General features: G+C 40.4%; 1 protein-coding gene and 1 long non-coding RNA gene across 2 annotated transcripts in view; one reads left to right on the top strand and one right to left on the bottom strand.

The window, feature by feature from the left end:
- The window catches only part of FSTL1 (follistatin like 1), a 101,295-nt gene that overhangs the window by 21,553 nt on the left and 55,769 nt on the right, over window positions 1-23,973 (bottom strand). The window contains 2 exon segments of the mRNA XM_072613895.1: window positions 939-1,068; window positions 4,334-4,438. Of these exon segments, the coding sequence (XP_072469996.1) occupies window positions 939-1,068; window positions 4,334-4,438 (235 nt within the window).
- On the top strand, window positions 934-22,962 carry LOC140506575 (uncharacterized). The gene is made up of 3 exons (XR_011967981.1): window positions 934-1,017; window positions 12,388-12,499; window positions 22,730-22,962. It is a non-coding gene; the product is annotated as an uncharacterized lncRNA (long non-coding RNA).

Raw genomic sequence — 23,973 nt, 5'->3', positions numbered from 1 at the left:
AATTGTGTGACTTGTCAAAACAGGAAATGAAATAATTTCATTTATTATGGTTAGGCCCCTGCTGGAAGGCAGTTGAGATGCATGCAGAATTGTTATTATTTTTTACCTTAAGTCAGCCCTACTCTCCCTTCATTTCATCTAGACCACCTCCTGGAAGGAAGCTAACTGGATCTATAGCATTTCTTCAGAGCGCCCAGGTCCTAATTAGAGCTAGACTGAGCACCCAAGGCCCAAGATATCTGTTCTATGCTAGCAACATACGAGGAGTATAGGATGAGGTCAAAGATCTTTTCACCTAAAAGAGAGGTGGTTAAGGTACAAAACCAAGGTATATCACCACCTGGTAATGCGATGACATTGAGTGTGCTGAAGTGTTCCCAAATTCCTTCATGCTTTATTCAGAAGCATAGAAAGAGACAATTTTATAATAACATACAGAAGTCAGGGGCTCCACAAATGTGGTGTAAGGGAAAGAGTGCCGTTTGGGTCAGGAAGACCTAGGGTCTATGCCCGTCTTGGATATTTACTAGCTAAGTGACAATGGGCAAATTACTTAATATATTTGGACCTTAGTCTTTTCATCTGTAAAATGACAGGGCTGGACTTGATGACCTGGGAGGTCCATCTCAACTCTTAATCTGTGGTCCTATGAGTCCAACCTACTGTCCAGCTGGAGATAAGATCATAAGACATGAGTGGAGAACTTGACAGGCTGGAAGCAATGGTCAGAGGCCTAGATACCAGCACCATCTCTAGGAAGAAGGCTAGTGATTACTGAGGATTTGTGCAGGAGCTGGGAGGAAGTGGGGGAGAATTGGAAAAAGTTTGGTGGATACATTCTTTTTAGCTCCGTTCAACTGATCTACCACCCATCCCCTTAAAGCCAAGCCAAGGTCAAAGAGTTGGAGGCTACCCGCTATGACATGAATATACTTTACCTTTGCAGTGCCCATCATGGTCCACTTGGATTTTGGATCCAGTGAGGCAGGCATCACGGTGCAGCTCGCAGTGATTGAGGTATGTCTTCCCATTACTGCCACACACAGGCCTCTTGTGAGATTTGCATTGCTAGAACAGACCCAAGGATGTAATGTTCCTGTAGCAGCTGACACAGGCACCAACCAGCTCATTAGTGAGCTTTCCCCTTAGCATGGATAAGGCTTCTCCTTGCACAAGTGTGGTATGGTAGACTGAGTGCTATACTTATTGCCAGGAAGGCCTGGGTTCAATTTGCCTCTGACATGTACTAGCTGTGTGTTTCTAGTGAAGTCCCTTAACCTTTTAGAGCTTCAGTTTCCTCCTCTATAAGATGGAGATAATAACGTCTATAGTACCTATACAGGGGCAGCAAGGTGGCTCAGTGGATAGAGCCCCAGATCTGGAGTCAGGATGACCCCTCTTCCTGAGTTCAAATCTAGTTTCAGACACTTACTAGCTGTGTGACCCTGGGCAAGTCACTTAACCCTGTTTACCTCAGTTTCCTCATCTATAAAATGAGCTGGAAAAGGAAATGGCAAACCACTCTAGTATCTTTGCCAAGAAAAGCCAAAATGGGGTCAGGAAGAATCAGACATGACTGAACAACAGAGTTTATTTTCACATTTTTGTTTCCTCCTTGACAGCTGGGACCATCTTTTGTCTCTTTTTGTATCACTACCACTTAGCACAGTAGCTGGTACATGATAGCACTTAATAAATGTTTATTGATTGAACAAATGAGATATTTGTGACGCACTCTGCTATGTACATACTAGATATGATTCTTATTACTAAGCCATGGAAAGACTACAAACCACAGGAGTAGAGAGAATACTCACATGGAGGCAATCATAGATACTTTAAGTACCAAAATATATTTTCCAAAGAGCAGTTTTCAGGCTAAAGGGTATGTACAGCTTGATATATCTCCTACATCCCGACAGCTTGCTATCCAGAAGGACTGGATGGATGCATGTCTATTGCCACCAACACTATTTGACAGTACCCCTTCCACACATAGCCCTTCATCACTGAGTCTTTATAATTCCAATTTGGTTTTGCTAGTTTATTTGGTATATAATAACGCCTTGGAACTGTTTTAATTTGCATTTTGTAATTATTAACAAGGGCAGGCACTTCAAATGAGATGATACAGGTAGAGCTCTTTGCAAACCTTAAATCTATCTATAAACGTCAGTTATTATCATCATCATAATCATTATTATTCTACGTGATCATTTATGTCTATTTTTCTCATGTGTAAACTGTTTATCTCCTCTGATCACTTACTAAGTAAACTCTGAGTACTGAGCTACGCATAAATACACATGTACATATATCAATTCTTTCAATATTTTGAAGACCAAGTTTTTAGCCATTTTTAAAATATTTTATTTCTTCCTAATCTGTTGCTTTCCCTGGGATATTTACTTTATTGAATTTCATTTTGCAAACGTTTTTATTTTTAATAAAACTGAATACCTGCATCTTGTCACTCCTTGAATGTCACCTTTCACTTGGTCACTCAGTGACCAAGAATCTATTTCTCTTCCACAGCTGGTATAAATATGCTCTCCAATTCTCTCTCTCTCTCTCTCTCTCTCTCTCTCTCTCTCTCTCTCTCTCTCTCTCTCTCTCTCTCTCTTTCTCTCTCTGTCTCTCTCTTTCTCTCCATATATATATATGTAAAATATACAATTACAATATGTAATTTATATATAATACAATATACAATTTATAAATATGCTCTCTGATTTGTTGTTCTCTTATTAAGTAGGTTGTTTTATTTTTATGTTTAGCACTAACCCATCTGGAATTCATTGCTATGTATGGTGTGAGGTATATATATGCAAGTTAATTCTTCCCTATACATATATGGCTTAATTTTCCTTCCCATGCAATATTTATTAAGTAATAAGTCCCATTATTGAGCTATTTCTCTTCTACTACCCATGAAGTCCTCATTTTAGTTTGACACTATTTTTATAATTTCAATTTTATTTCATTGAAAAATTTTCTATTTTTCAACCAATACCATATGATACTTTTTTTTCCTTTTTAAATAATGAAATGACTAGGGAGGTGTTTAACCAGAAAGGAAGGCACAGGGTATTAGATTTGGAGCTGGTATGGACCTTAAAGGTCATCTTCTCCAAATCTCTTATTTTACTGATGAGGAAACTGAGCAACAGGTTTAAATACCTTGACCTTCTGATGGGTAATAAGTTGCAGAGGAGGGAACTGAGTCCAGGTTTTGTCATTCCAGATCCAGCACCCTTACCATATGTCCCATAGTAGTCCTGGATCTGGGCACTGTTGGCATACCCTTAATTTAAGAGTTCTGAACAAGGGCCTTCCAGGCAGCTTTCCTATGTTAATTCACTTAAGGAGTAAAGTTTATTTGCCAATCTCATACAAGGAAGCAAATAAGATTTTTCCCCAATTCTTACTCTGATTTCCCAAGTAAGTGTCTTCAAAAACTGCATTCATAATACAATGAGTAATTTAGGAGTTTTTTCTTCCAGACTGAAAAAATCCCAATGGTCACTAAGATAGATGAAAGGGTATATTTTGTTTCATTTCTAAATTTATGTGGATGGCAGTGTAGTACAAGAGAAAGAATCCTGGATTTGGTGTCAAACCCCCTAGGTTTGAAACCTAGCTCCACCATTTATTCCCTTCATGGCTTTGAAGAAGTCACTTAACTAGGTCTCAATTTCTTCAGCCACAGAACAGTAGATAGAACACTGGTCGGAGAGACCTTAGTTCAAATCTAGCCTCAGAAACTTACTTAGTTGGGTGACCCTGAGCAAGTCACTTAACCTTGCTTTGCTTCAATTTCTACAACTGTAAAATGAGTATAATAACAGAACTTACTGATGATCAAATGAGATAATAATGGTAATTGCTAAACACTGTGCCTTACACACCACAGGTGCTATGTAAATGCTTATTCCACTCTCCCTCCACTCCCATCCTTAAAATGGAGGCACTGGGTTAGACAACTTCTAAAGTTCCTTTGAGTTCTAAGCCTGTGAAAGATTAAAATATGTATGTGTATATATATATGTAAGATATACACACATATATCATATGTACATATAAAATGTATATTATTTGTATTCATATTATATATAATATATACCTATATGAAACATATTATTTGTATTTGTATATATTTTTATACATTTAATATACACAGGTGTATATATATATCTAACATACACATATAACACACACACATATGTATATATGTACATATATATGTATATATATATTCTGCATTATTCTAGTGAAAGTCAACCCTTGACAAAACATTCATTTCTGAAGTTACTCCTTTTCCTGAATAACTTACCTCAATACAAAGACAGGTTGGCTCTCCCTTCTCAGTGACTGCACACTCCCGGCCTGCACCACAAAACACATTGGCACACACTTTGGATTTGCTTTTTGATTCTTCCTGAAAAAGAGAAAAGAAAAGAAAGTAGATAACTAAGAAAGATCCCATATGCGGGCAAGTCAATTGACAACATTCCTATTAAGCTTTTTCACGTCTAGCTATTTGAACCAGGTTCAGCTGTTGACTCAAAAGTCTGGGCCACAGGTCTACAAGGACACAGTAGCATTCTTAATCATCAGAGACCATCAGCTTTCACTAATATTTTAGATGGTTAAACCTAGGAGGACCCTTAACAAACACTTAGTTCAAGTTCCTCACTCTGCCAAGAAGGAAACTGAGTCCTAGAGAAGGAAAGTGACTTCTTTAGGGTAGCAAGTGTCAGAGCCAGGATTTGAACTTGAATGTTCTGATACCAAGTCCAGTACTCTTGCCTCCTTCGGTACTTAGAAAGCACAGCCCTCCCTACCTAATCACTACTTTGGGACAATAGGTCAATACTAGAAACCATTTTCTGAAAAGTCAGAGTCTAAAAAACCTAGCACTGATGGTCAACTAAACCCCAGGACAGTGGTGCTGAGAGGGGGGTATGATGGGAGGAGGTTGTTCCTTAAGGCAGTTCCAAACCACATAGAGTATTCATTAAAACTATGCTAAGAAATTAAATTACTTTCATCAGATGTTTTTTCAGTACCTATTATGAACTGGGCACTGTGTAGTTATGGTTACTGTTATTACCCAATTTGGTAGCATCTGGTCAGCAGTCCCTGACTGTTGAATTGTACCTCCACATACAAAATTGGTACATTATTAAATGTATTCCTCTCCAAACACATGGATAGCAGATATGATTAATCTAGGCATAAGTTTAGCCTATGATATTAAAGTTCCATTTCTTCATCTCTAAAATGATGGACTTGGATTAAAGGACCCCTCAGACATTTTCAGTCCTAGCTTGATTCTAAGTTCTAGACTTACGAAAATCCTATGGCCCAATACATTTAATTCCATTAATATTTAAGTGCCTACTATGTACTATATGAGAGGCAGTATGGAGTCAAGAAGGCCTGTATTCAGGTCCCCCCTCTAAAATATACTAGATATGTAACTATGGATAACGGTATCAGTGACCCCAAGCAATTGTCTAAGACCATACTCACAGGGGAGTTGTTGGTCTGCAACAGTTGAGGGAATTTCTACACAAATGAAATAGCAGGTCTGGATAAACAAAAAAGGGCAAGGCACCATTCAAGGCATTAGGGCTACAAAAATAGATGATACATCATAGAACGCAGCAGACATTGCTTTTATTTTTGTTTTTCTTTTGGGGGGGAGGCAACTGGGGCTAAGTGACTTGCCCAGGGTCACATAGCTAGTAAGTGTTTGTGGTTGGATTTGAACTCAGGTCCTCTCAACTCGAGAGCTGGTACTCTATCCACTCCACCACCTAGCTGCCCCCTAGACATTGCTTTTAAGGAGTTTTAGAAGCTTGTGGGTGAAGGGAAATATGAAAATAACTTTGGAACAAGGAAAAGTGGAATAAATTCCAAGGAGAGGTTCAGGCAAAGTATCATGAAAAATTTGAGGGTGAATTACAGATGATAGATCTCCGATTGTATGGGGAGATCATCTAGTCCAACCTGAATATGAATCTCTAAGCATACCCTTACAAGTGGTCATTTTGTTGTTTCAGTTGTGTCTGACTCTTTGTGACTCCATCTGGAGTTTTCTTGGCAAAGATCCTGGAGTGGTTTGCCATTTCCTTCTCCAACTCATTTTACAGATGAGGAGACTGAGAGAAACAGGGTTAAGTGACTTGCCCAAGGTCACACAGCTGAGTGATTGATACTGGATTTAAACTCAGGAAGATGAGCCTTACTGACTCCAGGCATGGCACTCCATCCACTATGTCACCTAGCTGTCCCAAGTGGTTGTTAAGCCTTTGCTAGAATAGTTCCAGCAAATGTGGAAAACACACTTCCTCTTAAGTCATCTCATTTCACTTCTGGATAGTTAAATGATTGACCATTTTCTATTACATCAAACTTTTAACTGGGGACAAGGGGGGAATGAGGTGGCAAGGGGGGAATGAGGTGGCAAGCAGGAAGCAGGGAAAGACTCATGGAGGAGAAAGCTAATTCCGTAAAGAGATAAGCATGTAAAGTACTTTGCAAATTTCAAGGCCTACATATTATTGTTATGTAGCTAGGTGACACAGTGCAGACCTGGAGTCAAGAAGACTCATGTTTCTGAATGCAAATTCAGCCTCAGACACTTATTAACTCTGCGACCCTGAGCAAGTCCTTCAACCCCATTCGCCTCAAGATTCCTCATCTGTAAAATGATCCAGAGAAGGGAATGCCAAACCACTAGAGTGTCTTTGCCAAGAAAACCCCAAATGGGGTCATGAAGAGTTGGGACATGACTGAAATAACTCACCACCAACAAAATTATCACCATCATCCTTATTATTAGGAAGCTAGGTGTGCACTGGATTGAGTACTGAACCTGGCATCAGGAAGACCTAAGTTCAAATCCATCCTTAAACACTTACTAGCTATGTGACCCAGGGCAAATCACTTAAATGCCACCTGCCTCAGTTTCCTCATCTGTAAAATGGAGATAATAATGTCTACCTCCTGGGTTCTTATGAGGATCAAATGAGAAGATATGTAAAATTTTGCAAACCTTAAAGTGTTATATAAATACTAGCGATGATGATAATGGCGACAACTGCACTGGGATTTTAATTCCACAGAAGACACCACTTTTTCTTTAGCAGAAAGCTGGCCCCTCTCCTTCTTTCTGGAGAAAGCAGCAGCAAAGTTAAGGAGATCGTCCAACCCCTTTCCTTGAATGGCAGTGCAGGGAGAGATACTTTTAGCAAGGCTACATTGTTTCAGTCTGCACAGTACCCACAGCTTGTAGCAACCTTGGGTGGGGTAGAGCTGATAAATGGAAAATGGCCCTGGGCACAGGAGGGGACAACAGATTCAAACCTGCAGAGATACAAATTAAACACAAAACCTATGTACTTTATTTCCTACTCCCCAAATCTGTAACAGTGAGAAACAAGATAAGTTACCTTCATAGCAAGGGAAAACTAGCAGGGAGCACGCATCCTTCTCCCTGCCGTCCCCAACCCCCATCGCTGCCCAATACGGGCAACTGGAAGCTGACAGGCTGCCTTCCATGCAGCTTGATCTGCTGCCATCTGCTGGTCGTTTTCTGAATTTTGTCCTATTCAGTTTTTGGAAAAGCTCATTTCTTTGTCCTTGACATCCAAGATTTCCATTGGTCTAGCAACAACCTCCAAGCTCGCATTTCATTGCTCATTGATTTTTTCCGCTGAACCAATGACTGCCTACGCCTTTTTTTTTTTTTTTTGCTCTTATTAAAGAAAAGGAACGAATAACGTTAATGGGGAGGAGAGAAAAGGGGAATGGAGGCTGGCAGCGTCTGCTTCCCGAACAAGGGGGGGAAATGGGAAAAAATAAGAATAAACAGCCTTCCCAGCAGGGCCACTCTTCTCTGGGAACAGGACCAAGAACATAAAGCTTAAGCAGGCTTGGGGGAAGAGAATTTCACAACCCAGAGTAAAAAAATCAATGAAGGGAAAATGTGTGTACACACACACACACACACACACACACACACACGATATGAACAAACACACCACGCACAAAAGCTCACCGAACATCAAGGTCAGACCGCAACACCTCTAAACACACACTGGCCAATCTGTACATTGTGAAGCGACTTGCCTACAGATGCCACATACATGTAACTTCCCAAACGTGCAGAGGAAGTCACGGTTTACATTCTAAAGCATGTTTTAGTCATGGAATGTTCTCCACATATTTGGTCTTCAGCCATAGGTGGGGCAAGAATGATCTCAGAATCACAGGGGCTCAGATCTCAGGAACCTCGGAGGCACGTAGCAGCTTAGGAATTTAGAGCTCACACTGGGCCTCAGACACTTAGGGATCTCCATCTCTAAAATGGGGATAAACAGCACTTGGCTGAGAGTGGTGTTGGGAGGAGCAAGAGAAATAATGAATGTAAAGTGCCGTTATAAAACTTAAGGCCTATATAAATGTGAGCTATTATCCTCTAGCCAAAGGATCAGAGATTTAGAGTTGGAAGGCAATTTAGAAGGCCATTTAATCCTTCATTTCACAGATAAGGAAACCGAGGCCCAGGGAGGTTACAAGACTTGCTCACAGTCATGTGTAAGGAGAAGGCAGAGGAGCCTGCATTTAAACCCAAGTCCTCTTACTTTAAACCCATTGCTCTTTCCATTATACTATGCTCTTATTTTATACATGAGGAGATGGAGACCCAAAGAGGGGAAAATGACTTGGCCTTGAGCTAGTATCTTCTTTTTCAGTTGTTTTCAGAAGTATCTGACTCTCATGACCCCTTTTGGAGTTTTCTTGGCAAAGATACTGGAGTGGTTTGCCATTTCCTTCTTCTCCAGCTCATTTTACAGATGAGGAAACTGAGGCAAACGGGTTAAGTGACTTGGCCAGGGTCACACTTCTAGGAAGTAGCTGAGACTGGATTTGAACTCTTGGAGTCTGTTGTGCCAACCAGCTCCCTTTTGAGCTAGTAATTACTAATAAATGATCAAGCTTCTGAGTCCCGAGTTCAGCCCATACAGATCTGCCATATAGAGGGGCATAGTTCTCCCACATACACCTTAACAGGACAAACAGCTTTAACTAGTTTAGGATGAATGGGGCTTCATTTCACATGCCAACAACTGAGGGAGAGCATAGTTTTTCTCCCCTCAGCAGTGCCCCCTAGCTGCCTCATATGGGTTGGAGAGGAAGTTGTGTCCTAGGAAAGAGCAAAGAAGGACTCTCAAGCCAGGCAAGGATGTGAAAGGAAGCAGGACAACAGGTTGTCCCATCTCCTTGTAAAATTACTCCTAGCAGACAAACAGCAAGCCAGGATCTGATGCTTTGGAGTCTTCCTCATTTTGCTCAGGTACTGCCCAATATGCTTCTCTTTGACTAGGCAATGTCTCATTCCTACAGTTGGAAGTGGTGATGCTGAAGTGTCTTACTGCGCCTCAGTAAACTATCATTTATGAAGTATCTGCTATGAGCAGCTAGGGGGCGCAGTGGATAGAATGCCCACCCTGGAATAGGGAGGATGAGAGTTCAAATCCAGCCTCAGACACTTACTAGATGGATGACCCTGGGCAAGTCACTTAACTCTAGTCCCCTCAGTTTCTTCATCTGTAAAATGAGCTGGAGAAGAAAATGGCAAATGATTCCAGTATCTTTGCTAAGAAAACCCCAAATGGGGTCACAAGAAGTTGGACATGACTGAAACAACTGAACAACAATATGCTAAATGACAGAGATGGGACAGCTAGGTGGTGCAGTGGATAGAGCACCACTCAAGAGGACCTGAGTTCAAATCTCACCTCAGACACTTGACACGCACTAGTTGTGTGACCTTGGGCAAATCACTTAACCCCAGTTGCCTCATCCTGGGTCATCTCCAGTCATCTTGATGAATATCTGGATTCAAATGGCTCTGGGGGAGAAGCGAGGCTGGTGACCTGCACAGCCCTCCCTCACTCAAAACAAAGTGCAAGTCATGTCATCATTTATCTGACGGCATGGTCTTCTTCAGCAAATAAGGACGAACACTAATGACAAAGATACAAATCAAGGCAAAATATAGTCCCTGCTTCAAGGAATTAGCAAAAGCCCTGGTGGAGAGAAGCAGCTCCGTTGCTCAGAAAAGCCTGGCTCCTGTTGTTGGAATTCCTTCTTCCCCAGTAGGAAGAAAGTCCACAGAAGCACATCTTGTCTCCAGAGCAGCCCCTGTTCCGTGAGGGCACGGCCCTCTCTCTCAGCATCAGTTCTTAGCTTATGAAGAACTTTTTCCAACCTGAAGCAACTCAGCCCTCATCTGTGAGATTCTGGGACCCCGAAGTACCTCAGTTCTCTTTCTCCTTTCCCATCCCCCCACTTCATTCTCTGTCATAATGTCCATGCAGGGAAGGCTATACAGGACTGTTTTTTATGAAATATGAAAAAATTCTTGGTTGTACCTCTACTTAGGATCAGGAGTTCTTTACTTGGGGTCTGTGAACTTTAAAAAAATCCACAATAAATCTAAGAAATATAAACTACAAATAATATTTGAGCTACAAAAACTGAAAGTAAACTAAGACATGGAAAAACTTGTATAATAAAATATATAATATTTTGATATTATATTTCAGTGTAATTGACTTCCTTTGTAATCCTATCTATTTTATTTTATGTATTTAAAACCATTATCCTGAGAAAGGGCTCATAGGTTTCTCCAGACTGTCAAAGGGGTCTGGGATGCCTAAAAGGCTAAGAATGCTTGGCTTAGATATGTACATGCCTACATATGGGTGTGCTCATGCTGTGTGCCCATATAGCCCTGATATTCATCCAGAGTTTCACATACTTACAAACATACTGTGTTGTTCTAAGGAAAGTATAGACTTTCTGTCTGTAGCCTGTGGCTCAGTTGCAGTGGTGGACAGCCAGATGTCTGGTAGTTAGTTTGGCACAAATAGTCTTTGTACTACCACTCTGTGGACCCCTCCCCACCGCACAGACTTTTAGATGACAATATATCTGTAGCACTTACTTCACAGGGTCACTGTGAGGATCAGATGAGATAATGTCTGTAAAGAGCTTTGCAATTCCCAAACATCATTTATTATGATCTTTCATATATCTCAAGATGGTTCTCGGAGACCTCTAGAACCCTCTAGAATTGTAGTTCTAGCTTTGGAGAATTGAGACTTCTGGGTTTTTAAACAAAGGTATAATTCTAGAGTATTTTGAGACTGTGAGTCTGGAAAGGCTAACCTTGAGGGAGCCCTAGCTCCCTGCAAGATCTTATCCTTCAAAGTATCTATGGGTATGTGCTCATAGATGCAGCTACTCTGAACACAGATTGCTTATTTGGTTGTATCTGTCATTTGATAGGCCAAGATGCTGGATTTCCCCTGTTTTCCTCCCACCATGGGCTCTTAACTGTTTTTGTGTCCTGGACCCCTCTGGCAATCTGGCAAAGCCCATAGACCCCTTTTCAGAGTAATGCTGTTAAATACATGAAATAAGATACATAGGATTACAAAGGAAATCAATGGTATTGAAATTTATATACATATATGTGCATGTACATATATACATACATATGTGAAAACAATTTAACAGATCCCAGATTAAGAACTCTTGAAATATAAATACATACATGTAAGAAAGATACAAATATATGGCCAGTCACAATTAAAATGATTATTAGGTACGAGCATGAGAAGGTTTGCTGAGAGAGACTGCAGATAAGGAGGTGAAAGGAGGCAGAATTTTAAAAAATCAAAGAATCTTAGAGCCAAATATAAGCGATCATTAGTTGAATCTTAATTAAAGAAAGAAAAAACCAATCTGTTTATACTAGCCTTAGCCTTCAAGCAAGTAAATGGGCAGTCAGGTGATAGATCTGACAGTAGGTGGCAATCTCTCTCCTTTTCTCAACACTCCCAGAAGCCTGCAATGCAGAAGTCACTGACTCTTCATATAGCAGATCAGATTAATTCCCACTTTCACTAAACTGAGGTTTAAAAAGTAGGGTGCATCAGCAGGCATTACACGACACATACTTGGCAGCAGATATCAGATTTGTGTGCTTGGCTAATGTGGAAAGAGAATATCTCAGTTTCACTAACAAGACACAATATTTTTCTTTCTCTTTCCTTTTTCCCTGGCATCCTCAGAAGCATAAATCCACAATGATAATGATCCATAGAATGAAGGGTGTGGACCAGAGCTCTCTAAGGTCTCTCCTCCAGGTCTAAATTCTTTGACCATGCTCCAGAAGAGATCCCTAGTCTATCCAAACCCCTTCCCTAATTCCTTCCCTATGTTTTCCAAGATTGGAAAAAGTCTAGGATTACTTAGGGTTACCTGTAAGGGGAATAAGTATCTTATCCTTTCTGTGTCTTCCAGGATCTACTGGTTCCTTCCCTGATGACTACAAATATGCTCAAATCTGTCCAATACTGAAAAATTTTCAGAAGACCGTACCATGACTCAAGTTACAGTCTATCTTACATCTGAGGTATGGTGGATAGAGGAAAATCTGTGTTCAACTCTGACCTGAGACACATACTAGCCATGTGACCCTGGGCAAGTCACTTTACCTCTGTTTGCCTTAATTTAAACAAATGTCAGATGGGGATAATGATAGCTCCTACCTCCCTGGTTTGTTGTGAGGATGGAATGAGATAATATTTGTAAAGTACTTAGCACAATGCCTAGCACTTAGTAGGTACTAGATAAATGTAAGTTTTTATTATTACCTCTCATTTTTGTATCCAATCTCCTAGGAAAATCTACCAGTTTGTGTTATCTCTACATACTCTTCCATATCTCAGAATGAGATAAGAAGGCATGGATGCTGTCTAGCACAGTTCCTGGCACATAGTAGGCACTTAATAAATGCATGATGATGGATGGGTCACAATCCACACCTTTAGAAGGAAAACATACATCAGTGAAGGATCCACTGAGTTGCTGAAGTATCTCTCAGTCTAATATAAATTAGGTACCCAATAAATCCTTATGTTCAATGATCATTTCGAATTTATCTTGAAGTCTAAGACATAGCAGAAGATAGTAAGCTAATTTCTCAACAGCAATAGGAAATGTAGGATCTCATTTAAAAATTAAGCAAGCTTTGTTTTAGCTTCTCCAGATCTCAAGAAATTGTTCCAGAAAAGAACTTTAAAATCCTAACCAAGAGATATGGATATATAGATATATAGATATAGCCTTTGAATTTTCTCCTCTTAAGGACATCCTTTCCCATTGAGCCAGCAGAATCCATACTCAAGTGTGAGGGTACTGGTGGTCAGTCACCTTTTCTTCCTACCCACCAAGAGCTATGATATAGCTGAGGGTCTTAGTTTCTTCACCTGTAAATGGGGAGACAAACTAGATAATCCTAGGGTCGTTTTAGAACTGTCATTATTTTTCTCTTTGTAAATATCCATCAGAACATTTTTTAGAGCAGGATTCTTAGTAGTTTTTTGTTTCATAGACCACTTTGACAGTCTGATGAAGTTTATGGTCTCCTTAGAATTATATCTGTAAATGTGCAAACTAAAATCCATATATTATAAAGGAAACCAATTACATTGAAATACTTATACTTTTTAAAAAGTCTTCTCACCCCAGGGTAAGAATCCCTGATGGACCTCTGCTATCACAGAGAAAGAGGGAAAAGGGGTAAGGTATTTAGGTATTTCCTTTACATAATCCTGGACCTATAGATCAGTTGCACTATCTAGAAAGTCTAAATTTCAATCAAAAGACATACTTGTGAAGCATTCAGCACAGTCTGGCTTTTAGTAGGCACTTAATAAATACTGGTTTTCTTTTTTTTCCCTTTCCTTCTCATTTCCTCCAAGGGGACCACCCCTCTGCCCTGCCCTCTAATCAAAGCCTCATTCCTGACTTTAGAACACCTAGGAAAGGTCTGATACAGAGAACAGCCTTGTCTTGTACAAATATGAAGAGTTAATGAGTTACAGAGCCCTTCTGATGGGATGGGGGTTGTGGAGGGGAGTGAGCAGAGGACTGCAATAGTTGCTGACTACTAAAGTAAAACTCATTGGTTTTCTGGCATTTCTGGTGACATTTAACCTAAAACTTGTATTTTTCAGCTCATTACTATTACGTATTTCTTCCTCAAAGCAAACCTGTGAAAAATCAACAAGCTTTTATCCGTTGTTTACTCTGTGATCCAAACAGGAAAATGAAGTTTGGTTCTTGGCCTTGAGAAGCTTACATTCTCTGGGGACATGAGTGGGGGGGGGGGTATAGAGAACATCATGAAGCGGAAAGAAATTGAGAGGAAGACATGGGAAACAAGAGGTAAAAATGAGATATTATTTTCTAAATTAGTAAGCCTCTAAGACAAGTATACTGTAGAAAATACCATAGAAAAGATATTAAACATTGTGCTTAGATGTAATTATGAGAGAAAATAATAACTGCTAAATGCAAGGTCATTATGAGTTCAGCACACTTTTGTGGACTAGTCTGGATGCCTAACTACAGGCATATCCCCTTCTCTAGTTTACTCTTCACAGAGGCTATTCCAGACCTTCTCTTCTTTTCTCATCTGCCATACCATTTTCTCTCCCTCTTGCTTAGCAGAAGACCTCATACTTGACTGAGAAATTAAAGGCTGTTCATAATGAGTTCTCTCTCCTCTCCTTCTCTAAATCTAAAAATCCCTTGACATCATCTCCCATTCTCTCTTCCCCTACTCCAGTCTCTGGTGGAGATATGGTGGCTTTTCCTACTGCCACCAACCTCTCTCCATATGTCTTGGACTCAATCTCCTCCTGTTTCCTCCAACTGACTGTCCTCACAATCATCCCCACCCTTGATTCTCCCTATCTAACTGGTTCTTTCTTTTTGACTATAAACATCCTCAACATTCCTCCATACTGAAAAAAATCCTCAAAAGACCTTACCACCACATAAGCTATAGTTGGTTCTGTATCTCTTCTTTTCATTGGGCAAACTCTACTTTTTTTTAGCTTTGAAAGGCCCACACAAACTGGCTCAACCTATCTTTCCAAATCTATTATGCAGTTTTGTCCTTCCTGAATTCTAAGAATCAGGCTAAGTGGGCCTCCTTGTTCTTCTTCTGCACTCTACTCCACTTCCCGTCATTCCACCTCCCATTTTCACTCTTTTTCCCTGGGTGGTCCTCCATGCCTGGACTTCAACTTCCACCTCACTTCTACTCTTAGAATCCATTCTTTCTTTCACAATTCTGCCCAGGTAACAAAATTCAGGAGTACATATTGATTATATAGAGAGCTGAGTCAAATTTGTAAGAATACAGATCATTCCTCAATTGATAAATGGTCAAAGATTATGAACAGGCAGTTTTCAGATGAAGAAATCATAGCTATCCATAGTCACATAAAAAATGATCTAAATCACTACTGATGAGAGAAATGAAAATTAAAACAACTCTGAGGTACAGCCTCATACCTATTAGATTGACTAATGTGACAAAAAAAAAAAAGAAAATGATAAATGTTGGAGGAATGTGGGAAAACTGGGACAATAAGGCACTATTAGTGGAGTTGTTAACTGATTCAAGCATTCTGGAGAACAATTTGGAACTATGCCTAAAGGGCTATAAAACTGTGTATATCCTTTGATCCAGCAATATTACCACTAGATCTATATCCCAAAGAGATTTTTTTTATAAAGGGAAAGGACCTATTTGTACAAAAATATTGATAGCAGCTCTTTTTGTGGTATCATCTATCTTGTATACACAAAATGACTAATATGGAAATGTTTTACAAGATTGCACATGTATGACCTATATCAGATTGCTTACCATCTCAGGGAAGAGGGAGGGGAGGGAGAAAGGAATAGAATTTGGAACTCGAAACTTTAAAAAAAGAATGTTAAGAATTGTTTTTACACATAATTGGGGGGAATTAAATATTATTTTTAAAAGTACACATTTATGTAATCACTTGATATATTAGTTACAAGTAAACTCATTCATTAATTTCATTCATTAAACAAATATAGGCTTCCACAAGGGCAGGAAGTGGCACAATACATAGTGCCCTGGGGTCAGGAGGAACTATGTTCAAATACAGCCTCAGCCACTTTCTAGTTGTATGATCCTGGCAAGTCACTTAACCCTTTTTACCTCTGTTTATAAAATGAACTGGAGAAGGAAATGGCAAGCCACTCCAGTATCTTTGCCAAGAAAACTCTAAATGGAGTCATGAAGGGTCAACCTTCATTAAATAACAACAGGCATCTACTAGCTTTGAGGACTCTGGGCAAGTTTTTTTTTTTTATTACGATAAAATGATTTTGGATTCCATGTCCTCTAAGTTCCTCCTACATGAAATGTTCCTTGTTCTCCCTAGCTATGAGCATCATCATCATCCTCCAAAATTTATCTTGTATACACACACACACACACACACACACACACACACACACACACACGCACACATAGGATCATCAGTTTAGAGCTACATATGACTCTAGAAGTCAGAGTCCAACCCCCTCATTTTAGAAATAACAGGTCACACATTGTTGCCCAGGGACACACACACACACACACACACACACACACACACACACACACACACACACAACTAGTAAGCATCTGAGACTGGATTTGAACTCAGGTCTAACTAACCTTTGCCAGCTCTCTATATACTTTTCACCTAGCTCCTCATGATAGAATCAAAGCTCCCTGAAGTCAGGGATAGTCTCTGTACTCTCAGTGCTTAGTACGATGACTGACAAGAGTAATTAATAAATACTGGTTGGTTGATTACTTCCTTGTTTGATAATAATGCCGTTTCTATGGAAACATGTTTGCTTCCACTTAAAAGCAGACTTCTTAAATACAACTTGTTTGTACACTAGGGCTTACTTGTATATAGCAAAGCCTCAATAATTTGAACTAATTGGCCCATTTGAATTAATGAAAAGTCTAAATTACAGACTGCTGTAAAACCAAAGGCACTTTCTTAGGGATCTCTCAAGGCTGCTTCTAGCTCTAATGTGCCATTCTTTCAAGTATGGTAGCTTAAACTAAGCTAATAAAGTTATAGCCTTAGGGGACTTGTTTAAATTAATAAGTAAAACTTATAACTAATATACAAGTGTTTATATAAATGTATACTTATAAAGAGTAATAGGATGATTGAAAAATTTTTTCTCTTAGTTACTGTACTGAGTTCTAAGAATTCAGTTTTATACCATTCAATTCAACAATCTGTACTAGTCCAAACATAGGCTTCAGTTTCCCCCCAAATCTGGCACGTATGAAACATGAGGGTGACATAATCACATTCTTAGTCAATGAACAACAAAAAAGTCGAAGTTAAAGAGATCAGTAATGGCAAAAATGAATAAAACGTCTTTAGTGGGCTAGAAAAATGTTTTTTTTAATATTTATTTTATTCTAAAAATCTATTTACAAATATAATATACATATGAATGTGTATATACATATATATGTGTGTATGTTATCCCAAAAGTCAGTGAAATTTTAAGCTTTTTAAAGCATGCATGAATACATATCTATACATATACACACAAAGTTTCCCCAGTCTACATAGAAAATATATATGTATACATGTGTATATGTATGTATATGTGCATTTACATATGTGTATATATGTATGTGTAGTTATGTTTATATGACTTTTGGGATACCTTTATGGGTGTGTATGTATATATAGGTGCACATAGATGTGCCTGTATATACATATAGACACATATATATGTATATGTGTGTGTATATGTGTATGTGTGTGTGTGTGTGTGTGTGTGTGTGTGTGTGTGTGTAGGCAGCTACATGGTACAGTGGATAGAGCACTAGGCCTGGAATCAGGAAGATCATCTTTGTGAGTTCAAATCTGGCCTCACAGACTTACTACCTGTGTGACCCTGGCCAAGTCACTTAATCCTGTTTGTCTCAGTTTCCTCATCTGTAAAATGAGCTGAAGCAGGAAATGGCAAACCATTGCAGAATCTTTGCCAAGAAAAGCCATAATGGGGTCACAAAGAGTCAGATATGACTGAAAAACAACCAAACAACAACAAAACATTTACACATATATGCGCAAACAAACCTACGAAAAGCAGCATTGCACAGCAGATTGTGAACTGGCCTCAAAGTCAGGAAGAAACGTGTGACTCTGGCCAAGTTATTTAACCCCTGGGTGTTTCAGACCACTCTCTCAGACTAGGAGTTGAAGAAAAGGTGCCACCCTACTTTGGTAGAAGGACTTTGCTCTTCTCTGAGTTCTCTAGACTAATGAAGACACAAGTACAGTTTTTCTATATCTTTTGTTGTTGTTCAGTCATTTCAGTCTTGCCCAGCTCTTCCCGACTTCATTTGGGGTTTCTTGGCACAGATACTAAAGTGGTTTGCTATTTTCTTCTCAAGTTCATTTGAGAGATGAGGAAACTGAAGCAAACAGGGTAGGGTTAGGTGACTTGCACAGGGTCACACATCTAGTAAGTGTCTGAGGCCAAATTTGAACTCAGGAAGATGAGCCTTTTTGACTCCTGGCCCGGTGCTCTATCCACTGCACCACCTGGCTGTCTTTATATATCTATTGCCTTCAAATAAATCTCGTTTTAGGAGGGTGGCATATATTCAGGCTGACATGGCATTAATTGAGCTGTATTAGGAGGTCAGTGTGCTGTTATATTGCAGATATACCAAAAGAGCATGAGTCATAGGTTAACAGAATTTGTAGCTGTAGGGGACCTTAGAGATCATCTAGCCCACCATGGCCCTTGTTATTAAAAAGCTTATAATCTAGCTGAAGTATGGGAGGCCATATACCCAGGAAATAGATACCTAGAGGCAGTCCATGACTAAGTGCCCAAGCAAATGGTACAGACAATAAATGCTGCAGATATATGGGGAAGACAGAGATCACTATTAGCTGGAATGGTCAGGAAAAAAATTTAAGAATAAAGGAGGGAGGCAGCGTGGTACCATGGAATGGTCCTAGCTCTGGAGCCTAAGGACCTGGCTTCATCTGGATTCTTATCCCACCCCTGATTCTTACTCCCTGAATGATCTTGGGAAAAATCCCTGATTCTCAGTTTCTTCATCTATATCATGAGTAGGGTAGGACTAGGTAGCTTATTTTCCTTCCAACTTAAGATTCATGGCTTAAATTAGCTTTTGAAGGGCATGGAGGATTTGGAAAGGCAGAGAGGAGGGGAGAGGGCATTATCTCTCATTCTCAGGTCATAATAATATCTTCTGCATTAAGAGGAAAAGACTTGTTAAACAGGAGATATGTTTCATTCAGTCTGTTTTCCTTTCCAAATGAGGAGAAATACCTAATTAGCAGAGTCTAAGTTTGAGAGTGACCATACCATATGAGTTTTCATGTATGAATGAAACACATATGGAGTAATAAACCTAAGGGACAGCTAGGTGATGCTGGACCTGGAGTCAGGAAGCCCTGAGTTCACATCTGGCCTTGGATGCTTACTAGCTGGGTGACCCTGGGCAAGTCACTTAACCCCGTTTGTCACTGTTTCTTCATTTATAAAATGCACTGGAGAAGGAAATGGCAAACCACTGTAGCATCTCTCTGCCAAGAAAATCTCAAAGCAGGGTCATGAAGTTGGACATGACTGAAGATAAAAACAGCAACAACACCTGTAGTGAAGGAAGGAAAGAGAACTCTTTAGATAGGGACAAGGATCCTTATCACACTAAAATAACCCTCAGGGCAGGGAGGTGGTACAATGGGTAGAATCCTAGACCTAGAGACATGAGGACCTGAGTTCCAATTCAACCTCAGATACCTGGTAGCTGTGTGACCCTAGGCAAGTCATTTAACCCTGTTTGCCTCAGTTTCCTCATTTCCAAAATGAGCTGGAGAAGGAAATGGCAAGTCACTGTAGTATCTTCACCAAGAAAACCCCAAATGGGGTCATGAAGAGTTGACAGGACTGAAAGTGACTAAACAACAAGAAACCTAAGGACCTATCCTCCATGTACATGTATTTGACTTTCTGGTCTTAAGCATATAGAACCTGCATGTTTACATGTTTATATGTTCATATGTTTTATATGTTTATGTGTATTCAAAGACTGGCTGGGAGAGAAGCACAGAGAAGGAACCATTGGGATTCTACCAAATGAAGTACGGGCCTTTGAGGAATTCTGACTGAATACTTCAAGGATCTGTAGTAGTATTCTCTCTCCTTTGGTTTTGGTGGATCTCTCAAGTTTAAAAAAATCATTACTTAATTTTCTGATAAGCTTCTTAACATGAACCTGGGCCAACCCTCCAATGGATATCACTGGATCTATACCAGAAGACCGTGTCATCCTGCAGATGCTCTTAGAGCTGGTATGGTTCTGGCCCAGTCTTTGCTGTCACTTCCATGCCTGAGTGAGGCATCAGAGGACTTTTGTGCAGGCAGAAGATATTCAATAGTGACTTTACTTTTTATTTCATAGAATCTCCAAATCCAGTCAAACCTAGAACTAAATAGGGTTCCACTTATCTAATATCATGATGAGTGAACTACACTTGAATATATCCAGAGATGGGGACCTCATTACCTCACTAGACAGTGTGTTCCACTTTTGGATAGCTTTTATTTTTAGGACTTTCTTGCTTCTTTTGACTTCTCCCTCATATCTCCTTTGTTTGGTTCTCAGACAATCACTTTGAAGATGCTAACTGCTGGAAGGTATGATGTTCTCTAAACCCAATAATGCAGGGAGATATAGACAGAAAAGGAGAGCATTAGTTAGAGTTGGTAAATTTTCAGTTAGTCATTTTTTAGTCATGTCTGACTCTCTGTGATCCCATTTGTGGTTTTCTTTGCAAAGATACTAGAGTGGTTTGTCATTTCCTTCTCTAGCTCATTTTACAGATTAGCAAACTGAGGCAAACAGTGTTAAGTGACTTGCTCAGGATCCCATAATTAGTAAGTGTCCGAGACCAGATTTGAACTCAGGTCTTCCTGATTCCACTGACACTCTCTCCACTGAGCTATCTAGTTGCCTCTACTAAGGGCTTAATTTGTGCTAAACGCTAAAGATATCAAGAAGGCAAAAACATGGCTCCTGTCCTCAAGGACACATATGCTAAGAAGGGAGACAATATGTAGATAACTATATACACACATGATATAAATAGAGTGGGTGGAAGGTAATCTGAGAATAGAAGGCACTAGTGACCTAGGGAGTGCAGGAAAGGTCTTCTGCTGATGGTGGTGGAAATCAGAGAAAGTAAGAAGTGGAGAGAAGGAGAAGAGAGAGGATTCCAGGCACAGGGAACAGCAGGGGAAAAGGCAATGATACTGGAAATGGAGCTCTGTGTTCAAGGAACTGCAAATAGCTGGATCATACAGTATGTGGAGGGGAATAAAACATAAGAAAACTGGAAAACTCAGAAGGGGCCAAGCTATAGAGAGCTTTAAATGCCAAACAAGAAGCCACAGGAGTTTGGTGAGAAGAGTGAAGTAGTCAGACCTACAGCTTAGGAAAAACACCATGACAGCAAACTGGAGGATGGATGGGAGTGAGGAGAGATGGAGGCAGGGAGAACAGGGAGAACAAGGGCTGTGGCTGAATGAGTGAAGAGAAGGGGTCATTTAGGAGAGATGGTGTCAAGGTAGAAATGATAAGATTTGGTCATGGATTGGATCTGTCGGGTGTGTGGCAGCAAGGAGTGTGTGCCTGGGTGACTGGAAGGATGGTGTGAGGGGGGAAGAGATGAAGGCTAGGAAGACCCCTCAGACTAAGAGTTGGGGAGAAAAGGGCTTCCTTTCTTTCCTTCCTTTTTTCTTTCTCTCTCTTTCTTTCTTCCCTTCCTTTCTTTTTCTCCTTTTTCTTTCTTCCTTTCCTCCTTTCTTCTTCTGTGTTTCTTTCCTTCTTTCTTTTCTTCTTTCTTCCTCTCTGTTTTCTTCCTTCCTCCTCCTCCTCTTCTTCTTCTTTTTCTTCTTCTATAAAGATTCTTTCCTTGCAAAGACACTGGAAGGAAGTTAATTGCAAGATGAGCAGGACAGGTATTGATGTGACTGATCCACTTCAGCCCACCCAAATCTATAAAGTCTGGGTGTAAGAAATAAGATGTTTCAAAGGTTATGAACCTCTGTTTCTGGCAGTGAAGAAAGATCAGGAAGCCCACGTGCTCTGACTGGGGAGGAAGTTACAGAGCAAAGCCATAAAACTGTCAGCTTAAAATATCATCTTCCCCCCCCAAAGTGGACTGGTTAGGCCTCATCCCTGATCCTTTTCTCCCTTCCTAACTTTTCTTTTCAAGTCTTTTTTGTGCCGGTGTGAGATTTTGGCTCAATTTGCAAGAGCAATTCTGCAACAGAATTCTAAGAAGAGGATGGTTTTCTTTTCTATGCCAAAATTAGTAATGGAAACTTCATGGAGCAACCAGCATCCCCCCTCCCCCCAACAGACAGAATGCTATGCAGCCTGAGAACAAAGGAATACACAGGACTGGGTGGAAGCGGGAGAGACTTCTGGGGGAGGGTGGGACTGCTCTACAGTGAATAGCATGTTCTATAAGACCAGGAGGCCAGGCCGCACCCAGAGAGGGGCTGTTGGCAGCTGGGAGGAGAGCGGACTGGCTGAATAACTCAACCCTGGGTGATGGAAGGGAGGGGAAAACAATAAAACCTGAACCACTTTGGGGACTAGGAATGATGTTGTCTCAAATGCATTTAGCGTGTTCATTTCTGCCTTGTTAAGCTGTATATCTGTTTCATTCAGGTTCTCTGGTAGAAGGTGCGTTGGTGTGCTCTGTCGTCTAAGAAGGCAGGTGGGAGAAGACAAGCAAAGAGTTCTTGCAATCAGCCAGATGCCAGTAGCAGGGAATTTGTGCTGTTGCTGCAGAGACGGAGTCTTCCCCATTATGCATGTTTATAGCCCACACCGCATCTCAAGGTTAATGCTATCACCACCACCTTTTTTCCTCTTCAAATAATAAAAGGTCATTTTCCCCAGCATCGCACTTCCAGCATCCTTCCTTTTTCCCAGCAGCAATAATAGCTTATGTTTAAATAGTGTTTTCTGATTACAAAGCACAATGGGGCAACTAGGCAGTGCAGTGAAGAGAGCACCCGGCCTAGAACCAGGAAGGATGGAGTTCGAATCTGGCCTCAAGCACTTCCTAATTGTGTGACCCTGGGAAAGTCATTTAACTTCCGTTTCCTCCGTAGAAGAATGGAGATAATAAAAGCCCATACATCCTGAGTTTTTGCAAGGATCCAGGGAGAAAGTAACCGTGCCTGACACGCAGTAAGCACCGCACAGAAATATGAGTTATTGTTATTACTAATAGCCATACATCACTACCATCATCATTACAAAGCAGAATGGGGCAGCGAAGGAGCAATAGGGTGCCAGGTCTGGAGTCAGGAAGACCTGAATTCAGATACAGCCTCAGACGCTAGCTGGGTGACCTTGGGAGAGTCACTTAACCACCCTGTTTGCCTCAGTTTTTCCAGCTGTAACATGAGCTGGAAAAGGAAATGGCAAACCACTCCAGTATTTTTTGCCAAGAAAACCCCAAAAGGGTTCACGAAGAGTTGGATACTATTGAACTATTTAAACAACCATAACATATAAAACATGGACCTTTGTTTAAGGGAAAACCTTGGAGATCATTAACAATACTGCATGATTTCCCTAAAGCAACACTGTCCAATTCACTACCCTCTTATTATTTAATTCTGGGCCCAGTTCATTGTCCATCTGTAGTGGCCATCCAATAAAGTTTTAGATAGCATTCGGGCTCTAGGTGTCTCTGAGTATTGGGGGTATGATGAATACATCTGAGCCAGGCTCTGGCTCACAGACCCTGGTTGTAGGAAATCCGAGATGCAGGTGCTGAGCCTAGCTCTGCCGGAGCATAAAGATATGTGTGGAATAGGGTGGCTCCAGAATCTAGCCTTGTCTGTGTACCTAGGAGACTAAGTAAGATTCCTAAATCTGAAGCCAATTCCCACAGAAGC

Source organism: Notamacropus eugenii, chromosome 5 (assembly GCF_028372415.1).
Source record: "Notamacropus eugenii isolate mMacEug1 chromosome 5, mMacEug1.pri_v2, whole genome shotgun sequence".
NCBI classification, from domain to species: Eukaryota; Metazoa; Chordata; class Mammalia; order Diprotodontia; family Macropodidae; genus Notamacropus; species Notamacropus eugenii.
The sequence above is the reverse complement of the archived record's forward strand: the minus strand, read 5'-3'. Positions and strand labels throughout refer to the sequence as shown.